Here is a 24,839-nt window from a genome sequence, read left to right on the forward strand (position 1 = left end):
AAAATAAACTCAGCAATGGTCCTGCTTCTACCAAATAGATGTTGATGCCTGTGCCCTAGCTACGTGTCTATCTTTAGAGAATGACTTGTTTAAAACTCTTGAGTTCAGATTTACCTAACTTAACATAAGGAATATTTAAAACATCTACCTCTACAAACGTATCAATGGTGAATTTTGATGACTTGGTTGAACTTGGCTAGTGCCCTGGGTCTTACTACTCTCAATGTTAAGCAACAAGTTTTCACCATTTTTCCTTTGTTTCTGTCAGAGATAAGGTTGACTTTCTAATTTTTATGCTTAGGTAGACATAGTTGTGCATTTATACTGGTTTTTGTGCCCCAGAACTTGTAACTCCACTTTTAGATGGTCTCCATGGATTATGGAAAAAGGAAGAAATCCTAACATATTCTCCTTAGGCTAGAAAACTTTAAATACATCTGTTACATCCAAAATGGTTTATTTAAAACTTGTTAGAATTATCTACCTTGTAAAGACTGACTTAATGTGTACATTTTAACAAGACAAAACTTTCTACTTTGAAGATCAATTATTAACTAATAGTTTTATACTAGGACAATGTCATAATGAATATTAAAGATATTTCCTTTATATTTAGTAAAAAATACTCCTTCCAAATCCAAAAATGGTGTGGAAACTCAACCATCAGCTTTCATGCAGTTAACCGTACATATTTTCAATAATTCATTTTATTTTAATAGTTTTCTCCTATAATACTGATATAGGCTTTTTACATGTTGTAACTTGATTTATTTAAATGTGTTCCAGTAATAAGTTATTAAAGAAACTAAACTCAGAACTAAAAAGTTTTGCTTTCTAAAAATGTAGAGAGTTTCCACAAAATAAATTTTACAGAAATCTAGTTAATGTAGTAATTTCAATTTACCAAAATTGAAGATTTTTTACTTTGAGAAAGCCTTTATAAATTCCTTTAGTGATTTTAAGGTAATCAAAAAATTTCATATTTATAATACATACATCAGTGTGATTCTACTAATGAGTCATAATCTGCCATGCAAAAAATACTAAAGTAAGAGCCCATCATGCCTTGTTAACTGTGGGACTGTGTAGCTTCAATTTAAAAGAGTTGTGGTGAAATTATTTAAAACATGGAATTAAGATATAGATGTTCTTGACCTCCCAAATTAGCAGAGTCTCTAATACCTTTTGAAATATTTTATAAAATACAATTTAGATGCTAGCTAAGAGTTTTATATAAACCTAGGTTTTATCACACTTCTCCAAGGTATAGCTTATGTCTAATGTAATAGCTACATTTTCTAAAACATAAAATATGACTGTATTTTTTATGCAGTTCATAAAGTTTCTAATTTTAGGAAATTAGAACATGTTTTGATTGTCATATTTATGATTATATTTTACCAGGAATTATCCAGTATGCTGCATTTTAGCTAATGGGGTGGTATTTGCTTTGGTAATAACTGGTGTCAAAATGTATTTATCCTGGTTTCTGCAGGCTTGTTATGAAAGATGTCATAAGAATACAGTAATAAATGTTCAGTAAATTCATAGAATTTAAATTGTTAGAAAATAGATTTTTTTAATAAGTTCATTTGTATTAAAACTGTATGTATGAAATGAAAAAGTTTCAGTCGTTGTAAACTACTGGCCATGTTACTATGATAGTTAATTCAAATAAAACTTTTGAATATTGATGTTTTCATGTATGGAAAATAAACGTATATTTTAAGTTATCAGTTATTACAATGTTATTTCAAAATACTTAGCTTCATGAATATGATAAAATACTTTCACTTAGAGGAGAACTGTTGGAGCCAAGAATTTGGAACACTGTTCTGAAAATAAGAAACAGAATAATCTTAAGGAAAGTTAGAGACTAGAGTTATTAAATTTTTTTAAATTTTACATCTACAAACATAAGTAGGATTAGGATAATAAAGGAAACTATTAAAAGCAAAAGAGAAATATATTTTTGATAAAGGTAAGACTTTTTTCTAAGCTTCTATTTTGGCAGTCATCTGTTTCATAATCTAGTGATCCAGTGCTTCATCTTAAAACACTCATATTTCAATTAAGGCTTCTTAGGCTTTTCATCGTCAGGGCTTTAGATCTGATTATGCAACTTCCTCCTCTCCACAATACAGTGTCCTCTGTATATAAACTCACTGATTGTGGTTTTGGTGCTAAGGGTGGTGCTGAAGCTCTGGCATTGAGACAAGTTTGAGTCTAGACTCTTCCTGTTTTACAAGCTGTATAACCTTAGTCAAGTTACTTAATCTCTCTATGCCTCACTTTTTCATCAGTTAAACAGAAAGAATACTTCACAGAAAAATAAATGAGAGAACACATAAAAGGAGCATAGAACTCCTGGTTCTCTCCCTTTACCTTCGCTTATTACTGAATAACAATTAGAAAATTTAGCAAAATTATGGCCATCATATTCTCCCTTTTAAATCCATAAAGAGGATTTACTGAAGATATAGTATATTCACTGACATTTCTATTCAAAAACCAAGTTATTATTTTCACAGAGGTATGCATGGAAAAAGTTTTAGTCACAATCATGCCTGCTATAAGATTTTTTTTCACACTTAATGATAGTATACTTGGTAGTGAGCAATGAACTGCTAATATATAGTTTATGTTATATTTTTACTTTCTCATTGCACACTATCTCTGAACTCATGAAGCTTTTTTTTTTGCAGACTTGAACATTTGCCATTTTCAATTCTAGCTTTAGCTTTTTATATGTTAAGACTGTATTATTAGATTGTATAAATTCATAATCCTTAAAGCTTTTTGGCATTATTATTTTTATATCATCTTACTTTAGTAATGATTTTCTCTTCAATATAAATTGTCTACTATTAATATTATATCAGCTCTTTTGGTTAATATATATCTGTGTTTTCTTTTTTTTTAAGAGGAGGGGAGATAGACTCCTGCATGCACACCATCCAGGATCCACCTTGCAGCCCCCATCTGGGGCTGATGCTAAAATCAGTCGTGCCACTGGCTGCGGGAGAGGAAGAGAGAGAGAAGGGGAGAGGGAGGTGGAGAAAAGCAGATGGTCACTTCTTGTGTGTGCGCTGACCGATGATTGAACCCAGGACATCTGCACACCGGGCTGATGCTTTATGCACTGAGCAAACTGGCCAGGGACTAGCTAGTGTTTCTTCACGTTGTATTTTCTGTTATGCTTAAGTTTATACCTTTTAACTACATATAGCTAACTTTTTAAATTTAAGCTTGAACATTGCTATCTTCTAACATTCTATTATGTTTCAACTACTAATACATTTGTATTTATTTGTGTCATCTTATTATAGGTGTTCTTTTATCAGATTTTTTTATTTTTCTTTGCCTTTTTTCTTCCTGTATTCTGTTGTATTGAGTTTTCTTTAACATTTCTTTTCATGTGGTATGAAAGAAATATCTATTTCTATTATTTTAATGTTAACCTAAAATGTGTAACATGTTTAACTTTATATTTTTAATGTTTATAGCTTTTAATCCAATAGACGCTTATAGACTAGTTCAAAGGAAGCTAAATTACTAAAACTATCTTATTTAATGTGTTCCAAAGCAATATTACCCTTTTTAAAATATTGTAATCAGGCCTGATCAGGCGGTGGTGCAGTGGATAGAGTGTAGGACTGGGATGCAGAGGGCCCAAGTTTGAAACCCCAAGGTCACCAGCTTGAGTGCGGGCTCATCTGGTTTGAGCAAGGCACACCAGCTTGAGCCCAAGATCGCTGGCTTGAGCAAGGGGTCACTCGGTCTGCTGTAGCCCCTGGTCAAGGCACATATGGGAAAGCAATCAATGAACAACTAAGGTGCCACAGTGAAGAACTGATGCTTCTCATCTCTCTCTGTTCCTGTCTCTGTCTCTGTCACAAAATATATATATAGTAATCAGAAAAATGTAATTGCTCATATATTATTTATTCAATGTGTTGAATTAAGAGAATAGAACAATGATTCCAGTCTGTAACAATCATAAATTCATTTTTGAAAGCTCATCATGTTAAATCCCACAAACCAGTGATTGTCAACTAATGAGGGTTTCATGCATGGGGTTAGACTTGGGACTGGTATAGCATAAGGAGGTTAGTACCATTTCATTATACCATATGCTAAGAAAGTTGGCATCATCCACTTCCACAGTTATTCCTAGAGGTGTCATTCCAGTTTACCCAGTGAGTCTTCCAGGCCTTCAGAAATTTCACCCTAAAATCCTTAGTGGTTTGAAGGCAGGGCTTATCTCTCCTTGGAGCTATAATTTTCTTCTTGCAGATGGCATACTTGGTTTCCTGATCTCTCATACCATCTTACTCTTAAGTGAGGAGGTATCATGAACTTTAAAATCCATGGTGAGTTAAACTGTCATAAATTAAATGAGGGTTAAATTCAGTTCATAGCCAAGTAGGGAACTTCTATACTATAGCCTTGCCTTACTTTGATGAAGATTCAAGTATGGCTGAGCAAAAGCTATTCATGGGGAGAGACAGTAGAGAGTACATTATTTCTAGTTGTCAGTGCATTAAAGATCTTCTTGGTGGGTAGCTCTTCCCAATTCCCTTTCCTCATCATGAAAATAGAAGTAAAAACTGATATAATCCTAATCAAAGTATTTTAAATATGGTCAGTGATTCTATTAGATGGTTTCATTGATTCAGAGGCTCTATACAGGATAATGCAGGACAACCAAAACACAAAGGAAGAGTCGATTGTACCTTCAAATGGATTAGTCCCAGAAAGGAAGCCAGCTTAAGCCAGACTTTTTTTTTTTCTTTTTTTTTTTGACAAAGACAGAGGGATAGACAGAAAGGGAGAGATGAGAAGCATCAATTCTTCATTGTGGCACCTTAGTTATTCATTGATTGCTTTCTCATATGTGCTTTGATCTCGGGGTCTACAGCAGAGTGAGTGACCCCTTGCTCAAGCCAGCAACCTTGGGCTCAAGCCAGTGACCTTTGAGCTCAAGCCAGTGACCATAGGGTCATGTCTGATTCCATGCTTAAGCTAGCGACCCTGTGCTCAAGCTGGGTGAGCCTACACTCAAGCCCAATAAACCCACACTCAAGCCAGCAACCCGCGGGGCTTCGAACCTGGGTCCTCCGTGCCCCAGTCCGATGTTCCATCCACTGTGCCACTGCCTGGTCAGGCAGGCTGAGCTTCTTTTATCCTTTGTCTCAGAAAATAAGATACTCTTCTTGAAAAGTTAAAATCCCCACTAATTAACTTTAGTTAACTTGGTTGTTATTGTTCTGGCCCTTCCAGCAATGTTAACCTCAAAGTTTGGTCATAAAAGTTAGCCAATCCTATACCAAGCTCCTACAAGAGGAAGGGGCAGGCCTAGCTGTGTTGTACTGAAATGATATATTTGATACTTTGTTTTTCAAGGCACTAAAAGGCTTTCTTCTAGAACTGCTCCCCCTAAAATAGACACATGGCTGTCAATATGTATTGTACATACCCTTTGTCAAGAGGGCAAGAACCCACTAAGATTTACCTTACAGCACCCCAGACCTCACCACCAACAGTTGCTCTATATCTGGCGGAACTCTGGAGGCATTACCTCCAGGAGGCAATTATAGGTAATCATACAGCAGCTTTATGGACCAAGTCTTGGTCAAGAAGCATGGCCTCCCCCCTAACTCAAATGCAGGCCAACTTACTAGGGGTCGGGCAGTCAAAGAGATCCAGGAAATCATCCCTACCTTAAAGGCAAGGAGGAATGCCTATTGAATGCCTGAATGCTTGGTACTGCCACATACTGTTCAAGTTACTTTATGATTACGTCCTCCTAGTTAGAGCCCCACAACCTGACCAACTACTGACTTTACTAAAGTTTTAGAACTTCACAAATCTATAGAGCTATGTCCCACTCAACAGGTAACAAATCCCCCCCCCCCCAAAAAAAAGACCTGTGCCTCAGGGCCCACCTTTCTGCCTAGGCTTTGTTGAGTACTTTTGCATCAACTGAGTAGTCAATTTATAGGCTCTTCTCGGCCCCTACAGTCACACAGGTCCATAATGAAAAAGAAAAGGCCAACCTCCAGAGTAACTGAATTTTCAGTGCAATCACAGATTATATCTATTTCTTGTTACTGCCTTTTTTTTTTTTTTAAACAGGGACAGAGAGAGAGAGAGAGATAGGGACAGAGAGACAGGGATAGGGACAAACAGGAATGGAGAGAGATGAGAAGCATCATTCAGTTTTTCGTTGTGACACCTTAGTTGTTCATTGATTGCTTTCTCATATGTGCCTTGACCGCGGGCCTTCAGCAGACTGAGTAACCCCTTGCTCGAGCCAGTGAACTTGGGTCCAAGCTGGTGAGCTTTGCTCAAACCAGATGAGCCCGTGCTCAAGCTGGCAACCTTGGGGTCTCAAACCTGGGTCCTTCCACATCCCAGTCCTACACTCTATCCACTGCACCACCACCTGGTCAGGCTGTTCCTGCCTATTCTTGACCTCCATATAGCCAAAGGTCTTCCAGCTTCAGAAGTGCCTGCTCTATAAGTTTACTTGTAGAATAGCCCTCTAGAATGATGCCACTTAACAAATTATACATTGCCACAACTTCTTGTGTGACTTCATAGATAGGACTGTAGTCTACTGACAGCTTGTTATTACTATAACGTGACATCCTGTGAACATCTGATTAGTGTTTTCATTACCTCCTGCAACACTGCCTATAAGAATAACCTATAATGAAAACTTGAGAGCCTCAAGTAGTGGTATTTGGGAGAAACCCCTTCTGGCCAAGGGATACGGAAATGCCTATGAGATGTTAGTTCAGGAGTAGTGGGAATACTTAGATGTCTACAAGTTGATTGTCTCCCAAAAGTAAGGTTAGGTTGCTGTCTCTTGGAAGTGCATGCCCTCAAGTTTTAAGTTTTACCTATCTTCTACTTGCCGATCAAACTGAATACATTGTACCTCCTACAGAGAATCAAATTGGTTCACCTTGCGTATCACACAGAATAGGTCAGATCTAACTTCCCGTACCTCTTCACTCAAAATCTTGTCTTCTGTAATAATTATGCCCTTTCCTCTTTGAGTCCCCTCTTTTCTTGTGCCCTACAGTACAAAAGCTTTCTGGTAGCCAGTTAAATGCCTACATAAATGACAGATTGCACAAAAGGACTCCATTAACACCCAGCAAGCCAAGGTCCAGTGAATTGACCAGCACGAGGCCATAGGAAAGCTCAATCAATAGAAGACCCTATCTCTCCATTCATGACAGAAACTGTAAGACTACCTGAAGGGCACTTCAAACGCAGAGGATATCATTCTACTAGTTTTCCAAGTCATTTTTTTTCTTTCATCCATGTGAACACATCCCATGTCTATCACCACTCTGCTCTATCCTGTTCTAAGAAACATATATTCCATCCTGGGGCCCAGTAATCGGCCCTAAAAATTCCAGCAGGTAACTGAAATATGTCATATGGAAAGCCAAGGATTCCAGTATGAAGAATAAGGAGGATCTGAAAAAAAATTTGTATAAATAATCCTTGAACCTTTAGAATATCTTCAAGTATTCTTTTTTTAAGCAGTGTTTCCTAGCAAAAAGAAACCTCTCAACAGAAACGAGCTAGATAGTAGCAGATGAAATAAATTTGGGAAACGAGCAGCGTAATCGTGTACTTTTCAATGAGCCCTCTCTGCTTGCCACCATGCTTAGAATGGATATTTCAAGGCAAGTTCTCATTTTAAATTTTGGCCTACCTATCCAGTCAATCACTTATGAGATACAATGCTGGCTTACTGTGTTATAGTCACTGTATAAATTGATACCTTAACATCTTCTCTGTGATGTTCTCTTATGAAGCCTTGGGAGATCCCTATATCCAGTTTGAGATTCTTGGAGCATTGATCATTTCCTCCCTTCACCATCACCTCCAACAAATGCAACAGTACATACCTGAATAAGGTACCTAAAAAGTTTTAAATTTTAATAACTTAAGTTTTAAAAGAGCAAAATAAACAATCAGTAAAAACTACTTTAAAGTGAATGTACTAACATTTATAATAACTATTCTACAATTTCTGTATTATATTATAGATACTGATTAACCAAAAGAAATCATATAAGGTAAATTATGTATGTGAATAACGAAATTAAGACTAAGAAATATAAAGAAAATACTGCCTTTTGGAACATTTTTCTGATTCTTAAATATCTCTAAATCTGTTATTAAATTTTTTAATGTTTAACATATCATGTACCTCAAGGGAACTTTATAGTTTATCATAGATAATCCAAACTTGATACATTTACTTACTTGCTTACTGAACATTTAAGTAGAATAAATATCCTTTTTCAGTAGTCTGAAGAAAACTTAGGATTATGATCCTTTTTTTATCGCTATCTATAAAAGACCAATGGTTGTAGGTCTCTCATTTTAAGAAAAACAATGAAAATTTTCTTTAAATTCTGCAAAATTAGGAAGCAAAAAAATTAATTCTAAAGATTCAGAAACCTCAATGTTGAGTAATTTTATATGTGAGACTAGAGCCATCAACTAACTGGTTGAAGTGTAACGTAACAAAGCACAACTACTGGCCTATGAATAGTAACTAACAAAGTATAGGTAGTCGTTGTAGGAACTGAAAATACAAACATGAACAAAAATCATCTGGTCGAGGACACTGATTTTTAAAGGTTTAATAAAAGAATCTTTTATCAGGAAACCCAAAGTAGGGCTAAAAACTGAGGTAGGGGGCCTCCAATCCCCACTCTAATTTGCCCAGCAGAGGCCATGCCAATGGAAAACAAGCGATACGAGGTAGTCTGGACATGTAACCTAACCGTGGTTTGGAAGGAGGCACAATAAGAAGGAATAGTTTCAGCAAAGTTGTCTCTTACCCATCTTTTCCCTAGATACAGCTTAGAGACACTGGTATGCAAAAGACAGTGGTTAATGGACACAGAGAACTGAAAAGTCAGAGGTCAGCACCTGAAAGGTTATAAGGTTATAAACTTCTTTTCACAGGGACATCGCTTATGTGCTCATTTGACACAACACTATAGAAAACATTAATATATCTTTCCTGAAAATGCAAAATAAGAAAATATCACATTTGCTTTTTTTACCACAAGCCATAAACCATAACTGAGTTTCTAGGTCCTATGGGCTTTCACCAGCCAGGACCTGGACTGGTCCAGTCGTGGAAACAAGAGCCCAGTTTCAGGTCCCAACCTCCTCCCTTCAAAAGGGCAAGGATGTCCATAGAATCGAGGCAAGAAATAGAGCTCTCCAAGGCCCCTCTCTGAGGCAGAGACCCCTAACCTGGACAGCAGCTTGTCAGCTAGGCTTGGAGTGACAGGTTGGAGCAAAGTTCCAAAGACTCGCAAACATTCCAAGGCCACATGAAGCACAGTACCCAGCCACGGAGCATCCACTGGGCTCTCCCAGTTCAACTTCCATGGGGCATGCCTTTGGACAAAGCCATTAGTTTGCCGGACACAGCTAGACACTGCCTCCAGAGCCTTATAGATCTGAAAGTTAGCATAGTGGTCTGCTACCTCTTTGGGCAAAGAGGCCATTGCGCTCACCAGAGCATAGTCCTCTGCCTGAGCACGAACTGATGTCCCCACCAACCCTGGCTCAATGGGAAAGCAGGTAGTGCAGAAGGCTGGGTAGGTCCCAGAAGGATTTATTCTACTGGCAGTGCATCGGTTCAAAAGACCTCCCAAAGCATCTGCCAGCTCAGAGTCAAGCAACTTAACCACCTTTTCATCATAGTAATCACAGTCCCAGCTGGGGACGCCCTGACGAAGAAGAAAGTAGCGGAAGCCATCCACAGTATAGCGGTCAAGGCAAGTTCTGGGATCCACCACGTTGCCCAAGCTCTTGGACATCTTTTGGCCACAGACAGTCCAGTGGGAGTGGACATAGATGCGGTATGGTGGATTCATTCCGGCCCCTAAGAGGAGAGCAGGCCAATAGATAGCATGGAATTTGAGAATGTCCTTGCCTATGACATGAGACGTGGTCGACCACCATGACTTGAACTCAGCATCTGGGTAGCCGATTACAGTAAGATAGTTTACCAAGGCATCCAGCCATACGTAGATGGTCTGTGAATCGTCCCCAGGCACTGGAATACCCCAGTGCAAGTGGCTCCTCCTGCGAGAGACTGACAGGTCCGGCAGCTCCTCCTCCAGCCACTGAAGGACTTTGTGATAGAATGGCTCGGGGGTGATCACCTGAGGATTGTTCCGCAGCCAGCGCTGGAGCGGCTCGCGGAACTGGGAAAGTCTGAAGATGTAGTTTTCTTCCTTGGTCCAGGAGACGGGATGCCCGCTCTCGAGAGAAACAGGACACGAATCTCCCGACGGGTCCGGCTGCCAGCTGATCTTGGTCTCTGGCAGGAAACATTCGTCAGAGGCGCAATACCAACCTTCATAGAGCCCCTTGTACAGCAGACCCCGAGCCTTCAGCATTCCCCAGAAGTGCTGCACTGCCACCCTGTGCCGGACCTCGGTGGTGCGGATGAAGTCGGTGGAGGAGATGCCAGCGTCCCGGAAAAGCTGCTGGAACTGGGCCGAGACTCGGTCGCACAGCTCAGTCGGGGCCAGGCCCGCAGCGGTCGCTGCCTGCTGAATCTTCAGGCCGTGCTCGTCCGTACCAGTGGAGAATCGCGTGGCGGCGGCGCTGGGAACTCGGAGGCGACGGTGGCGGCACAGAGCGTCCGCCAGTAGCGCCGAGTACAGGTGCCCAATGTGCGGCGCCGCGTTCACATAGAAAATGGGTGTCGTGAAGTAGGCGCGCGCATCGTGAGCGTCGTCGCCGGCACCGAGGGGGCCCGAACTGTAGCGGCGTGAGCTAGAGAACCCCGGGAGCGAGAGCCTAACCGGCAGTGCGTGTCCTAGCAGCCGCAAGGCAGAGCTGCGCAGCATTGTGCAGACCCTGCCCAACCCGCGGAGGGGGCGTTCCGGCAGCACGTGTGAGGAGCGCATGCGCAGCGGGCCTCCGGCCGCTTCCGGCTGAAAAGCCAATGAAGACGGCCGAATCGCCGCCGGCCCGCCCGCCCGCGCCTCCCCCTCCGCGGGTCTTGGAGCTCGGACTTTGCGGCTGCGTATTGCTGCAGGGCGACGGGGCTCTAATGTAGGCACTAGGCTTGGAGAAAGCTATGAAAGCGGGCAAATCCTTGGTTTTCTCTAACTTCCTGTATGTCCTGCTTTGGGTTGTAATTTTATATTTAAAGATCTTTTCCTGTCTAGGCTGAGCTGTTTGTGGGCAAGAAATCTGTATTCGGGCATTTGTCAAACCCCAATCAGTGCTGGCACAGAACAAGACTCACAGTGCCGTTTGCACCGGCTCTGGACATCGTAGGGCTCTTAAACATCTAAATTTTATCCGAGAACCTAGCGGACACAATCTGGGAAGGGGGAGGAAAGAGGAAGGAAGAAAAATAGTTACGTAGAGCACCTGAGGAAAGAATAAGAACTGAAAAAGAAAATCTTTAAACACGCTCAGTATTTGTTGATTCAATAAAAAAGATTTGTAACATGCCAGGTCTTTGCCAAAGATTATTTAGCTCCAGGGAGGTGGAATGTAATATGTTATCACTGTGCAAATAAGGAACAGTCAATTTTCCAATTTATTTCACAAAGTAGTTATTAGTAATTTTCTTTTTAAATGGTTTTGGCGTTCCTCTTAGAGTAGGGTTTGTTTTGTTTTGTTTTTCATGTTTGTTTTTATTAACGGAACTCTAGCTCTATTGGAAGGGATGCTTCTGGAGCCCAGAATTGGACTAATATTAATCCTTGCCTCATGACATGCTCTCATCTTTGATCTATGACTAGCCAATTAGCCATTTTTTAATACTAGAGGCATTTTTAATATCTTTTTTAATTTTTATTCATTTTTTTAGAGAAGAGAGACAGAATGAAAAGGAGGGAGGAGCAAGAAGCATCAACTCCCATATGTGCCTTGACCGGGCAAGCCCACGGTCTTGAACCAGTGACCTCAACGTTCCAGGTCTACGCTTAATACTAGAGGCATTGCCTGACCTGTGGTGGTGCAGTGGATGAAGCGTCAACCTGGAAATGCTGAGGTCGCTGGTTCGAAACCCTGGGCTTGCCTGGTCAAGGCACATATGGGAGTTGATGCTTCTTCCTGCTCCTCCCCCCTTCTCTCTCTCTCTCTCTCTCTCTCTCTCTCCCCCCTCTCTAAAATGAATAAATAAAAAGAAAAAAAATTAAAAATACTAGAGGCATTAATAATAAAATGCAATGGAGCAACCTGGGAACCCACAACTCAACCTAAGAACTAGAACTAGTTCTCTTAAATGTCCCAGAAGAGCAGCATTAGCAACACCTGGGACCTTATTAGAAATGCATATTCTTAGGCCTCACCCCCAATCCTCATCTTCTGAATGAAACTCTGGGGGTGGGAGCTAGCAATCCAGGTTTTAATGAGCTCTCCAGGTGATTCTGATGCACAGCAAAGTTTGAGAACCATTGAACTATATTAACAGTGATTAACAGATAACTATATATTCAGATGTGTTTCTTTTCTCCTCTTCCTGTTCTCCCAGAGGTAATCATTGTCAGATTTTGTACTTTTGTATTCATGTTAATATATATAACATTAGCCCTGGCCAGTTGGCTCAGCGGTAGAGCATTGGCCTGGCATGCGGGGGACCTGGGTTCGATTCCCGGCCAGAGTACATAGGAGAGGCGCCCATTTGCTTCTCCACCCCCCCTCCTTCCTCTCTGTCTCTCTCTTCCCCTCCCGCAGCCGCAGCCGAGGCTCCATTGGAGCAAAGATGGCCCGGGTGCTGGGGATGGCTCCTTGGCCTCTGCCCCAGGCGCTAGAGTGGCTCTGGTTGCGGCAGAGCGACGCCCCGGAGGGGCAGAGCATCGCCCCCTTGTGGGCAGAGCGTCGCCCTTGGTGGGCGTGCCGGGTGGATCCCGGTCGGGCGCATGCGGGAGTCTGTCTGACTGTCTCTCCCCTTTCCAGCTTCAAAAAAATACAAAAAAATATATATATATATAATATTATATATTATATATGGTATATATTATACAGTGTGGCCATAAAGTCATGGTGCATTTTTGACCAGTCACAGTAAAGCAACAAAAGATGATAGAAGTGTGAAATCTGCACCAAATAAAAGGAAAACCCTCCCAGTTTCTGTAGGATGATGTGGCAGCATGTGCACGTGTGCAGATGATGACGTAACACTGTGTATACAGCAGAGCAGCCCACGGCCATGCCAGTTAAGATGTGGACGATACAGAGGAAAGTTCAGTGTGTTCTGTGGCTCTCTAAATTTGAATCTGTGACCAAAGTGCAATGTGAATATCGGCGCGTTTATAACATAGGTATAACATTACTAGGTGGGATAAGCAGTTGAAGGAAACCAGCAGTTTGATGGAGAAACCCCGTTCTGGTAGGCCATCAGTCAGTGACGAGTCTGTAGAGGCTATATGGGATAGCTACCTAAGGAGCCCTAAAAAATCTGTGCGTGAGCCCACATCGAACTGCACTGAATAGATATGAAACTGGGAGAGTTTTCCTTTTATTTCGTGCAGATTTCACATTTCTATCATCTTTTGTTGCTTTCCTGTGACTGGTCAAAAGTGCACCATGACTTTACAGACACACTGTATATATATCATATATAATATATATTATATATATGATGTCTAAGCAACATATTCTTCCATTTTGCTTGTATTTAGACATTTTTTGATGCATATCATACTACATGTAGTCTTCAGCTTGCCTTTTTCACTCAACATTTTGTTTCTAAGATTCATCCATGCTTTTGCTTGTAACTCTAGTTGAGCCATTTTGACTATGTTATAATAATTTATGAACAGTGGCATATAGTAAATTGGATCTGATTTTTGTGGTGATATGGAAAGTGGACCAAATTCTCTGTAAGAGTTACATTAAGGACAACAAATATCCTGTGGGCATTTAGCTGAAGTGCTCTACTTGATCCAGCAGTTTAAGAAGGGAAGTGAAGGATAGGTGGAACTTAAAACTGGAGGGGATGTACACCTCCAGAACTAGGAAACTAATCCAGTCTATGTGTCAGAGAAATCAGCTTCTCCAACAGTTCCTCCCTTGACCCCTGCACTTCTCCATGGAATCTATTCTTCAGCATTGAAGCATGCTATTTTTTTCTACTTTAAAAAAAAAAATTCTCAATTCCTATTGTTGCTCCATTTCTTTCCTTCCCTTTATAGCAGAACTCCTTGAAACAAACAGCTGTTGATGCACATTTGATTGGTTTGTTTTTCCTCTTAGGAACACTACTGCAACTAACTTTCTCATATATTTTCTGATACTTATATGCTAAAGTTTATCTTGGAGATATATATATATATATATATATATATATATATATATATATATCTAGGAGTGAGATTGCTGGATCATAGAGGATGTGGATGTTCAATTTTGAGAGATAATGCTAAGTTGTTTCCCAACATGGTTAAACAAATTTACATTCCCATCAGCCTCACACCCTTAAATGGGGCCTCTCCAATACTTAGATTTATCTAGTTCTTAATTTGTTGCCATTCAACAATAAAATGCTACCTCACTAATGTTCATAGAAGCAATATTTACAATAGCCAAAAGGTGGAAACAATGCAAGTATTTCATCTGATGAATAGATGACCAAATGTTATAAAACCAGACAGTGGAATCTCATTCTGCCATAAAAAGGAAAGGAGTATGGATACATACCACCAAATAGATAAACCTTTCAGCATTATGCTAAATGAAAGAAACCAGACACAGAAAATAAGGTATCATAGATTCCATTTGTATGAAATATCTAGAATAGACAAATGATTAGAGGCAGATAGGAAATTAGTGATTGCCATGACATGGGAGAAAGTTGCAATGGAGAGTGAATGCTTAAAGGATATGAGTTTTCCTCTTAAGGTGACAAAAAAGTTCTGGAGCTAGATAGTGATGATCATTGTACAATATTGCCTGAATTGTACAACACTTTAAATGGTTATAATGATAAATGTTTAATGTGTATTTTATGACAATAAAATGTTATCTCATTGTGGTCTTGATTTGCATTTCCTTAAATAGAAGTGAAGTTGAGCCATCTCTTCGTGTATTTATTAAACTATATGGGGTTTTTTTGCCTATGAAGTGCCTATTTATATCAATATTTTGTGTCTACTTTTTTATTGGCTTGTCTTTTTATATAATTATTTTCAGGAGTGCTTTATATATTATTGGTACTGTTTTTTTACTGGTTGATATTTTGCAAATCATCTACCAATTAGTATGTAGTCTTCTCATTAAAGAGGCTTAAAGCATCAGGCCATACCTGTTTATTGGAGGCTCACAAACACAATTATCTTAAAATTGTATTATGATTAATCATTTATGGTTATTTTATGATTATCATTTCGCCTTAAAAATACTCCTAGTTGTGACAGCATGGATGGACCTAAAGGGTATTATGTTCAGTGAAATAAGTCAGTCAGAGAAAGATAAATACCATAAACTTCACTGATATGTGAAATCTAAAGAACAGAATAAACCTGAAATAGACCTATAGAAACAGAGAAAACTGGTGGTTGTTGGGAAGTGGGGGGAGGTTAGGGACTGGATGAAAGATGGAAGGGAAATTGGGGAGATGAGTGAAAAGGTGAAAGGATTAAGAGCTACAAATTGGTAGTTACAGAATAGTCACAGGGTATGATATAAATTATAGCATAGGAATATACTCAATAATATAATACCTGCATATGGTGTGAAAGGAGTACGAGATTTATAATGATGATCACTTAGTAAGTTATATAATGTTTGATCACTGGGTTATTCACCTGAAACTAACATAATGTTGTATGTCAACTGTAATTGAAAAACAAAAAAAAATTTTTTTAAATACTGTTAGAAAAAAAATTTTTAATTTAGTACTATGATGTCAGCATAAATATTTATATTTTCATATAAAAGCATAAAATTTTTGCTTCAGCATATTCATATTTTCATATAAAAGCATAAAACTTGCTTTTGATGTTCAAGTATTTTATATAGAATTGAAATTTTTTATATATGATATGAGGTGGGCATCCAATTTCTTCCCCAAATAGATAACCATTATTCCAGTTCCATTTCCCCACTGATATACCATGCCACTTCCAACATATGTTACATTTTCACATATACCATGTTTCTGTTTCTAGGCTGTCTATTCTGTTGCATTGATTAACTTATCCGTGCTTTGCTAAAAACATTTAATTACTTTAGCTTTATAGTAAATCTTAATATAGAAAAAACCAATCTCTCCTTTTTTTTTTTTTTTTTTTTGCATTTTTCTGAAGCTGGAAACAGGGAGAGATAGTCAGACAGATTCCCACATGCGCCCAACCGGGATCCACCCGGCACGCCCACCATGGGGCGACACTCTGCCCACCAGGGGGCGATGCTCTGCCCATCCTGGGCATCGCCATGTTGCGACCAGAGCCACTCTAGTACCTGGGGCAGAGGCCACAGAGCCATCCCCAGCGCCCGGGCCATCTTTGCTCCAATGGAGCCTTGGCTGCAGGAGGGGAAGAGAGAGACAGAGAGGAAGGCGCGGCGGAGGGGTGGAGAAGCAAATGGGCGCTTCTCCTGTGTGCCCTGGCCAGGAATCGAACCCGGGTCCTCCGCACGCTAGGCCGACGCTCTACCGCTGAGCCAACCGGCCAGGGCCCAATCTCTCCTTTTTATTCCTCAGAAATATCTCATTCTTGACTTTTTATCTTCCACATAAATATTAAAATCAACTTGACAAATTCCATTCAAAAAATGCCTGTTGGGGTTAATGTCACCATTGCATTAAATCTATAGCTTAATGACAGGTGTCAAGGGCTGGGAGAGATATAGTTACAATATTAAGTGTTCTTTAAAATATGCATATCAAAGTTCGGGGCAAGATAGAGATGGAGTAGGCGAACATACCAACTTCCACCCCACAGAACCAAAGTGGATTACAACTTAATTTTAAAAACCATCATCTGAAAAAAAACAACTTTGGACTAAACTAAGAGGACTCTTTAACCAAGGAACACTGAAGAAGCCACACTGAGACTGGTAGGAAAAGCGGAAACGTGGAGAGGGCTGCCCAGCTCACCGGAGCAAACAGCAGCTGGGAGAGACTCACGTGGTGGGAACTGAGTTTGGCAGAGAGGGAAGGGTACTGGGCCCCAGGAACAAAGCCCCAGCCTGCAGCCTCAGAGCCTAGAAGATGCAAATGGACAGTGTTTAGCTGCGAAACAAGTCAGGATACTTTTGTGAGAAAGAGACAGATTTCTCAGAGCCAGGATTCCTCTTAAAGGGACCGCACAGAACACCTCTTTCACAACCACTAATCCAGGACTCTGGGAGACTAGGAGAGTTGAGATGACTGAAGTAGCAGGAAGAGAGTGTAATCTAGGAGACACAAAGAGAAACACTTTGAGGGACAGCCACCCTAACTCGGTCTGAGTCACTCCCCAAATCTAAAGTGAATATTTCCCCTGGAATCAGCAATACCAGCAAAGGGAAGCAGGACACCAGCCAAACAAGCTCTCCCACAGCACTCAGAGCAGAGTCATTTAGAAGGAGGGAGCCTTCAGGATTACAGTATTGAGTGCTGAGGTCTGAGCAGCAGCACTCCCACCCACACTGCTGAGGGCTTGCTGGAGAGCAGGCAGCAGCGGGACATGAAAGCGTATCCCATAGGTGGGTGCGGAAGCCGGGCCATCCAAAACTGAGGCCTGGTGTGAGCTTAGTCTCACCAGGCAAAGGCGGAAGGGGCACACAAAAGTGGTCCAACCCGGCTGCGGGTAGGGTGAGCAAGAGCAGTCCTGCCTGCAATCCCGCCCACCGGAGAAAGGAGAAAGCCGGGGAACTGCAGAGACCCACGGCAGAATGCAGGCACACAGCCCTGCCGGTACACAGACCCAGGGCATGTAGCCAGTGCCCAAGCACAGCTCCACCCGTGGGGGCGGGGCGAAGACCGGTGGAGGCTTGTGGACTGGGCACGTAAACACAGCCCCTCCCATGGACGAGAGGTAGAAACTGCAGTGACAGCCGCAGCAGGCTGGCCCCAGCAACGCCCATACCCGAACGCCCAAGGCAGTGGCAGAGGGGGTGGCAGGCCTACAGACAGACCACACCTAGGGAACACAGAGGCCAACCCATTGGACTCCAGTGGCCACATCCTTTTTATACATAGACAGAATGGGAAGGCACATAAATTCAACCCAAATGAATCAAGAGAAATCCCCAGAAAAGGACTTGAACAAGTCAGATATAACAAATTACCGGATGCAGAGTTTAAAATAATGGTTTTAAAAATGCTCAGAGATCTTAGAACAACAATGATGGACATAACGAACACCTAAATAAAGAGATAGCAAGTATAAAAAAGGACATTGAAATAATAAAAAAGAATCAGTCAGAAATGACAAGTACAATATCAGAAATGAAGACCACAATGGAAGGAATTAAAAGTAGGATGGATGAAGCTGAGGATTGAATCAGCGAGTTAGAGGACAAGATAAACAAAGGCATGGAAGCAGAGCAGCAAAAAGAAAAGAGACTCAAAAAGTCAGACTCAAAAACTCTAAGAGAACTCTGTGACAACATGAAGAGAAATAACATCTGCATCATAGGAGTTACTGAAGAAGAAGAGAAAGAACAAGGGATAGAGACTTTGTTCAATCAAATCACAGCTGAAAACTTCCCTAAATTGATGCAGGAAAAAGTCACACAAGTTCAAGAAGCACAGAGAATTCCATTTAAGAGAAACCCAAAGAAATCTACACGAAGACACGTCATAATTAAAATATCAAAGATAAAAGATAAAGAGAAAAATATTAAAAGTTGCCAGAGAAAAAAAGGCTATCACCTACAAAGGAACCCCCATAAGGATGACATCTGACTTCTCAACAGAAACACTTGAGGCCAGAAGGAAATGGCAAGAAATATTCAAACTAATGCAGAACAAGAACCTACAACCAATACTACTTTATCCAGCAAGGCTATCATTTAAAATTGAAGGAGAAATAAAAAGCTTCCCAGACAAAAAAATTCAAGGAATTCATTACAACAAAACCAATGGTGCAGGAAACGTTAAGGGACCTGTTATAAACAGATCAAAGGGGGAAAAGAATATAGCAAAAAAAGGAATAGAGCTGCCTGACCAGGTGGTGGTGCAGTGGATAGAGCGTCGGACTGGGATGCGGAAGGACCCAGGTTCGAGACCCCGAGGTGGCCAGCTTGAGCGCGGGCTCATATGGCTTGAGCAAAGAGCTCACCAGCTTGGACCCAAGGTCGCTGGCTCCAGCAGGGGGTTACTCGGTCTGCTGAAGGCCCGCGGTCAATGCACATGTGAGAAAGCAATCAATGAACAACTAAGAAGTCGCAACGCGCAACGAGAAACTGATGATTGATGCTTCTCATCTCTCTCCGTTCCTGTCTGTCTGTCCCTGTCTATCTCTGCCTCTGTAAAAATAAATAAATAAATAAATAAATAAATAAATAAATAAAGGAATAGAGCTTTAAAGAATAAAATGGCAATAAACCACTACATATCAATAATAACCTTAAATGTAAATGGATTAAATGATCCAATCAAAAGACATAGGGTAGCTGCATGGATAAGAAAACAGGACCCATACATATGCTGTCTACAAGAGACACACCTCAAAACAAAAAATGCACATAGACTGAAGGTAAAAGGATGGAAAAAAAATTTTCATGCAAATGGAAATGAAAAAAAAAGCTGGGTAGCAATACTTATATCAGACTAAATGGACTTTAAAACAAAGGTTATAGTAAGAGATAAAAAAGGTCACTACATAATGATAAAGGGAGGAATCCAACAGGAAGATATAACCGTTATAAATATCTACGCACCTAATATAGGAGCACCTAAATATATAAAGCAGATTTTGATGGATATAAAGGGTGAGATCAACAGCAATAATATAATAGTAGGGGATTTCAATACCCCACTAACATCAGTAGATAGATCCTCAAGAAAGAAAATTAACAAAGACACAGCTGACTTAAAGGACACACTAGATCAGTGGTCCCCAACCCCTGGGCTGTGGACTGGTACCAGTCCATGGGCCATTTGGTACTGGTCTGCAGAGAAAGAACAAATAACTTACATCATTTCCAGTTTTTTTATATTTAAGTCTGAACAATGTTTTCTTTTTTAAAAATGACCAGATTCCCTCTGTTACATTCATCTAAGACTCACTCTTGACGCTTGTTTTGGTCATGTGATACATTTATCCATCCCACCCTAAAGGCCGGTCCATGAAAATATTTTCTGACATTAAACTGGTCCATGGCCCAAAAGAGGTTGGAGACCACTGCACTAGATCAACTCGATTTAATTGATATCTTCAGAACCTTTCACCCTAAAGCAGAAGAATATACATTCTTTTCAAGTGCTCATGGTACATTCTCTAGGATAAACCACATGTTAGGGCACAAAAACGGTCTCAACAAATTTAAGAAGATTGAAATCATATCAAGCATTTTCTCTGATCACAATGGCATGAAACTAGAAATCAACCACAACAGAAAAACTGAAAAATACTCAAACACTTGGAAACTAAATAGCATGTTATTAAATAATGAATGAGTTAACAATAAGATCAAAGAAGAAATAAAAAAATTTCTAGAAACGAATGATAATGAGCATACAACAACTCAAAATTTATGGGACACAGCAAAAGCAGTACTGAGAGGAAAGTTCATAACATTACAGACATACCTTTAGAAGCTAGAAAAGCTTAAATAAACAACTTAACCCTACAACTAAAAGAACTAGAAAAGTACAGCAAGTAAAGCCCAGAGGTAGTAAAAGAAAGAAAATAATAAAGGTCAGAGCAGAAATAAATGACATAGAGGCTAAAGAAACAATACAGAGGATCAATGAAACTAGGAGCTGGTTCTTTGAAAAGGTAAACAAGATCGATGAACCTTTAGCCAGACTCACCAAGAAAAAAAGAGAGAGGACTCAAATAAATAAAATTTGAAATAAGAGTGGAGAAATAACAACTGACACAACAGAAATACAAAGGATTATAAGAAAATACTATGAAGAACTGTATACCAAAAAATTAGACAACCTAGATGAAATGGACAAATTTCTTGAAACATATAATCTTTTAAAAATCAATCTGGAAGAATCAGAAAACCTAAACAGACTGATTACAACAAATGACATCAATACAGTTATCAAAAAACTTTGAACAAACAAAAGCCCAGGCCCTGATGGCTTCACAAGTGAATTCTACAAAATATTCAAAGAAGAACTTACTCCTATTCTTCTCAAGCTATTTCAAAAAATTCAAGAGGAAGGAAGACTCCCAAGCTCCTTTTATGAAGCAAGCATTATTCTGATTTTAAAACCAGGCAAAGACAACACAAAGAAAGAAAACTATAGGCCAATATCCCTGATGAATTTAGATGCTAAAATCCTCAACAAAATATTAGCAAACCAGATCCGGCAATATATGAAAAAAGTCATACACCATGATCAAGTGGGATTTATTCTGGGGAGGCAAGGCTGGTACAATATTTGCAAATCAATCAATGTGATTCATCACATAAACAAAAGGAAGGAGAAAAACCACATGACAATTTCAATAGATGCAGAAAAAACATTTGATAAAATCCAGCACCCATTCATGATCAAAACTCTGAGCAAATTAGGAATACAGGGAACATACCTCAACATGATAAAGGCCATCTATGACAAACCCACAGCCAACATCATACTCAATGGGCAAAAATTAAAAGCAATCCCCTTAAGATCAGGAACAAGGCAAGGGTGCCCCCTTTCACCGCTCTTATTCAACATAGTTCTGGAAGTCCTAGCCACAGCAATCAGACAAGAAGAAGAAATAAAAGCCATCCAAATTGGAAAAGAAGTAAAACTATCATTATTTGCAGATGATCTGATATTGAATATAGAAAACCCTAAAGTCTGAGTCAAAAAACTACTGGACGTGATAATGAATTCAGCAAGGTGGCAGGATATAAAATTAATACTCAGAAATCAGAGGCATTTTTATACACCAACGATGAACTATCAGAAAGAGAAATTAAGGAAACAATCCCCTTCACTATTGCAACAAAAAAATAATAAAGTACCTACGAGTAAATTTAACCAACGAGGTTAAAGACTTGTACTCAGAAAATTATAAAACATTGATAAAAGAAATCGGCCCTGGCCGGTTGGCTCAGCGGTAGAGCGTCGGCCTAGCGTGCGGAGGACCCGGGTTCGATTCCCGGCCAGGGCACATAGGAGAAGCGCCCATTTGCTTCTCCACCCCTCCGCCGCGCCTTCCTCTCTGTCTCTCTCTTCCCCTCCCGCAGCCAAGGCTCCATTGGAGCAAAGATGGCCCGGGCGCTGGGGATGGCTCTGTGGCCTCTGCCCCAGGCGCTAGAGTGGCTCTGGTCACAACATGGCGACACCCAGGAGGGTCGCAACATGGCGACGCCCAGGATGGGCAGAGCATCGCCCCCTGGTGGACAGAGCGTCGCCCCTGGTGGGCGTGCCGGGTGGATCCCGGTCGGGCGCATGCGGGAGTCTGTCTGACTGTCTCTCCCTGTTTCCAGCTTCAGAAAAATGCAAAAAAAAAAAAAAAAATGCAAAAAAAAAAAAGAAATCAAGGAAGATACAAACAAGTGGAAGCATATACCATGCTCATGGTTAGGAAGAATAGACATCATTAAAATGTCCATATTACCAAAAGCAATTTATAAATTCAATGCAATACCAATTAAAATACCAATGACATACTTCAAAGATATAGAAGGCATATTCTAAAAATTTATATGGAACCAAAAAAGAACACAAATAGCCTCAGCAATCTTGAAAATGAAGAATAAAGTGGGAGGCATCACACTTCCTGATATCAAGTTATACTTCAAGGCCATTGTACTCAAAACAGCTTGGGGCCCTGGCCGGTTTGCTCAGTGGTAGAGCATCAGCCTGGCGTGCAGGAGTCCCGGGTTTGATTCCCGGCCAGGGCACACAGGAGAAGTGCTCATCTGCTTCTCCACCCCTCCCCCTCTCCTTCCTCTCTGTCTCTCTCTTCCCCTCCCGCAGCCTAGGCTCCATTGGAGCAAAGTTTGCCCAGGTGCTGAGGATGGCTCTGTGGCCTCTGCCTCAGGCACTAGAATGGCTCTGATTGCGGCAGAGTGATGCCCCAAGATGGGCAAAGCATCGCCCCCTGATGGGCATGCCGGGTGGATCCCGGTCGGGCGCATGCGGGAGTCTGTCTGACTACCTCCCCGTTTCCAGCTTTGGAAAAATACAAAAAAAAAAAAGAAACAGCTTGGTACTGGCATAAGAACAGGCATATAGATCAGTGGAACAGTACAGAGAACCCAGAAAAAAAACCACACCTTTATGGACAATTGATATTTGACAAAGGAGGTAAGAGCATACAATGAAGTAAAAACAGCCTCTTCAACAAATGGTGTTGGGAAAATTGGACAGCTTCCTGCAAAAAAAAAAAAAAAAATGAAACTAGACCACCACCTTACAACATTCACAAAAATAAACTCAAAATGAATAAAAGACTTAAATGTAAGTCATGAAACCAGAAGCATCTTAGAAGAAACATAAGCAGCAGTTTCTGACATCGCTTGCAGCAGTATCTTTGTTGATTTATTCCATGGCAAGTGAAATAAAAGACAGGATAGGCCCTGGCGGTTGGCTCAGCGGTAGAGCATCGGCCTAGCGTGCGGAGGACCCGGGTTCGATTCCCGGCCAGGGCACATAGGAGAAGCGCCCATTTGCTTCTCCACCCCTCCGCCGCGCCTTCCTCTCTGTCTCTCTCTTCCCCTCCCGCAGCCAAGGCTCCATTGGAGCAAAAGATGGCCCGGGCGCTGGGGATGGCTCTGTGGCCTCTGCCCCAGGCGCTAGAGTGGCTCTGGTCGCAATATGGCGACACCCAGGAGGGTCGCAACATGGCGACGCCCAGGATGGGCAGAGCATCGCCCCCTGGTGGGCAGAGCGTCGCCCCCTGGTGGGTGTGCCGGGTGGATCCCGGTCGGGCGCATGCGGGAGTCTGTCTGACTGTCTCTCCCTGTTTCCAGCTTCAGAAAAAAAAAATGAAAAAAAAAAAAAAAAAAAAGACAGGATAAACAAATGGGACTATATCAAAATAAAAAGCTTTTGCACAGCTAAAGACAATAAGAATAAAAAAACAAACCACACAATGGGAGAACATATTCGACAATACATCTGATAAGGGGTTAATAACCAAAATTTATAAAGAACTTGTAAAACTCAACACCAGGAAGATAAACAATCCAATCAAAAAATGGGCAAAAGAAATGAATAGACACTTCTCCAAAGAGGACATACAGATGGCCAGAAAGCAGATGAAAAAATGTTCAACATCACTAATCATTAGAGAAATGCAAATTAAAACCACAATGAGATATCACCTCACACCAGTCAGAATGGCGCTCATCAACAAAACACCACATAATAAGTGCTAGCGAGGATGTGGAGAAACGGGAACCTTCCTGCACTGCTGGTGGGAATGCAGACTGGTGCAGCCACTGTGGAAAATAGTATGGAGATTCCTCAAAAAATTAAAAATTGGGCCCTGGCCGGTTGGCTCAGCGGTAGAGCGTCGGCCTAGCGTGCGGAGGACCCGGGTTCGATTCCTGGCCAGGGCACACAGGAGAAGCGCCCATTTGCTTCTCCACCCCTCCACCACGCCTTCCTCTCTGTCTCTCTCTTCCCCTCCCGCAGCCAAGGCTTCATTGGAGCAAAGATGGCCCGGGTGCTAGGGATGGCTCTGTGGCCTCTGCCCCAG

The 24,839-nt window shown here is 41.0% G+C and overlaps 1 protein-coding gene across 1 annotated transcript; it reads right to left on the bottom strand.

Annotated features, from left to right (window-relative positions):
- Positions 1 to 8,147: 8,147 nt before the first annotated feature.
- MARS2 (methionyl-tRNA synthetase 2, mitochondrial) lies at positions 8,148 to 11,067 on the bottom strand. The gene has a single exon (XM_066232616.1). It carries the CDS (start codon positions 10,974 to 10,976, stop codon positions 9,135 to 9,137), a length of 1,842 nt encoding a protein of 613 aa, XP_066088713.1. The 5' UTR covers positions 10,977 to 11,067; the 3' UTR covers positions 8,148 to 9,134.
- Between the last annotated feature and the right edge of the window lie 13,772 nt (positions 11,068 to 24,839).

This window comes from Saccopteryx bilineata, chromosome 5 (genome assembly GCF_036850765.1).
Source record: "Saccopteryx bilineata isolate mSacBil1 chromosome 5, mSacBil1_pri_phased_curated, whole genome shotgun sequence".
Taxonomy (NCBI): domain Eukaryota; kingdom Metazoa; phylum Chordata; class Mammalia; order Chiroptera; family Emballonuridae; genus Saccopteryx; species Saccopteryx bilineata.

Excerpts from the sequence above, each read along its gene's own strand:
- MARS2 (XM_066232616.1), bottom strand. The coding sequence starts at position 10,976 with ATGCGCTCCTCACACGTGCTGCCGGAACGCCCCCTCCGCGGGTTGGGC.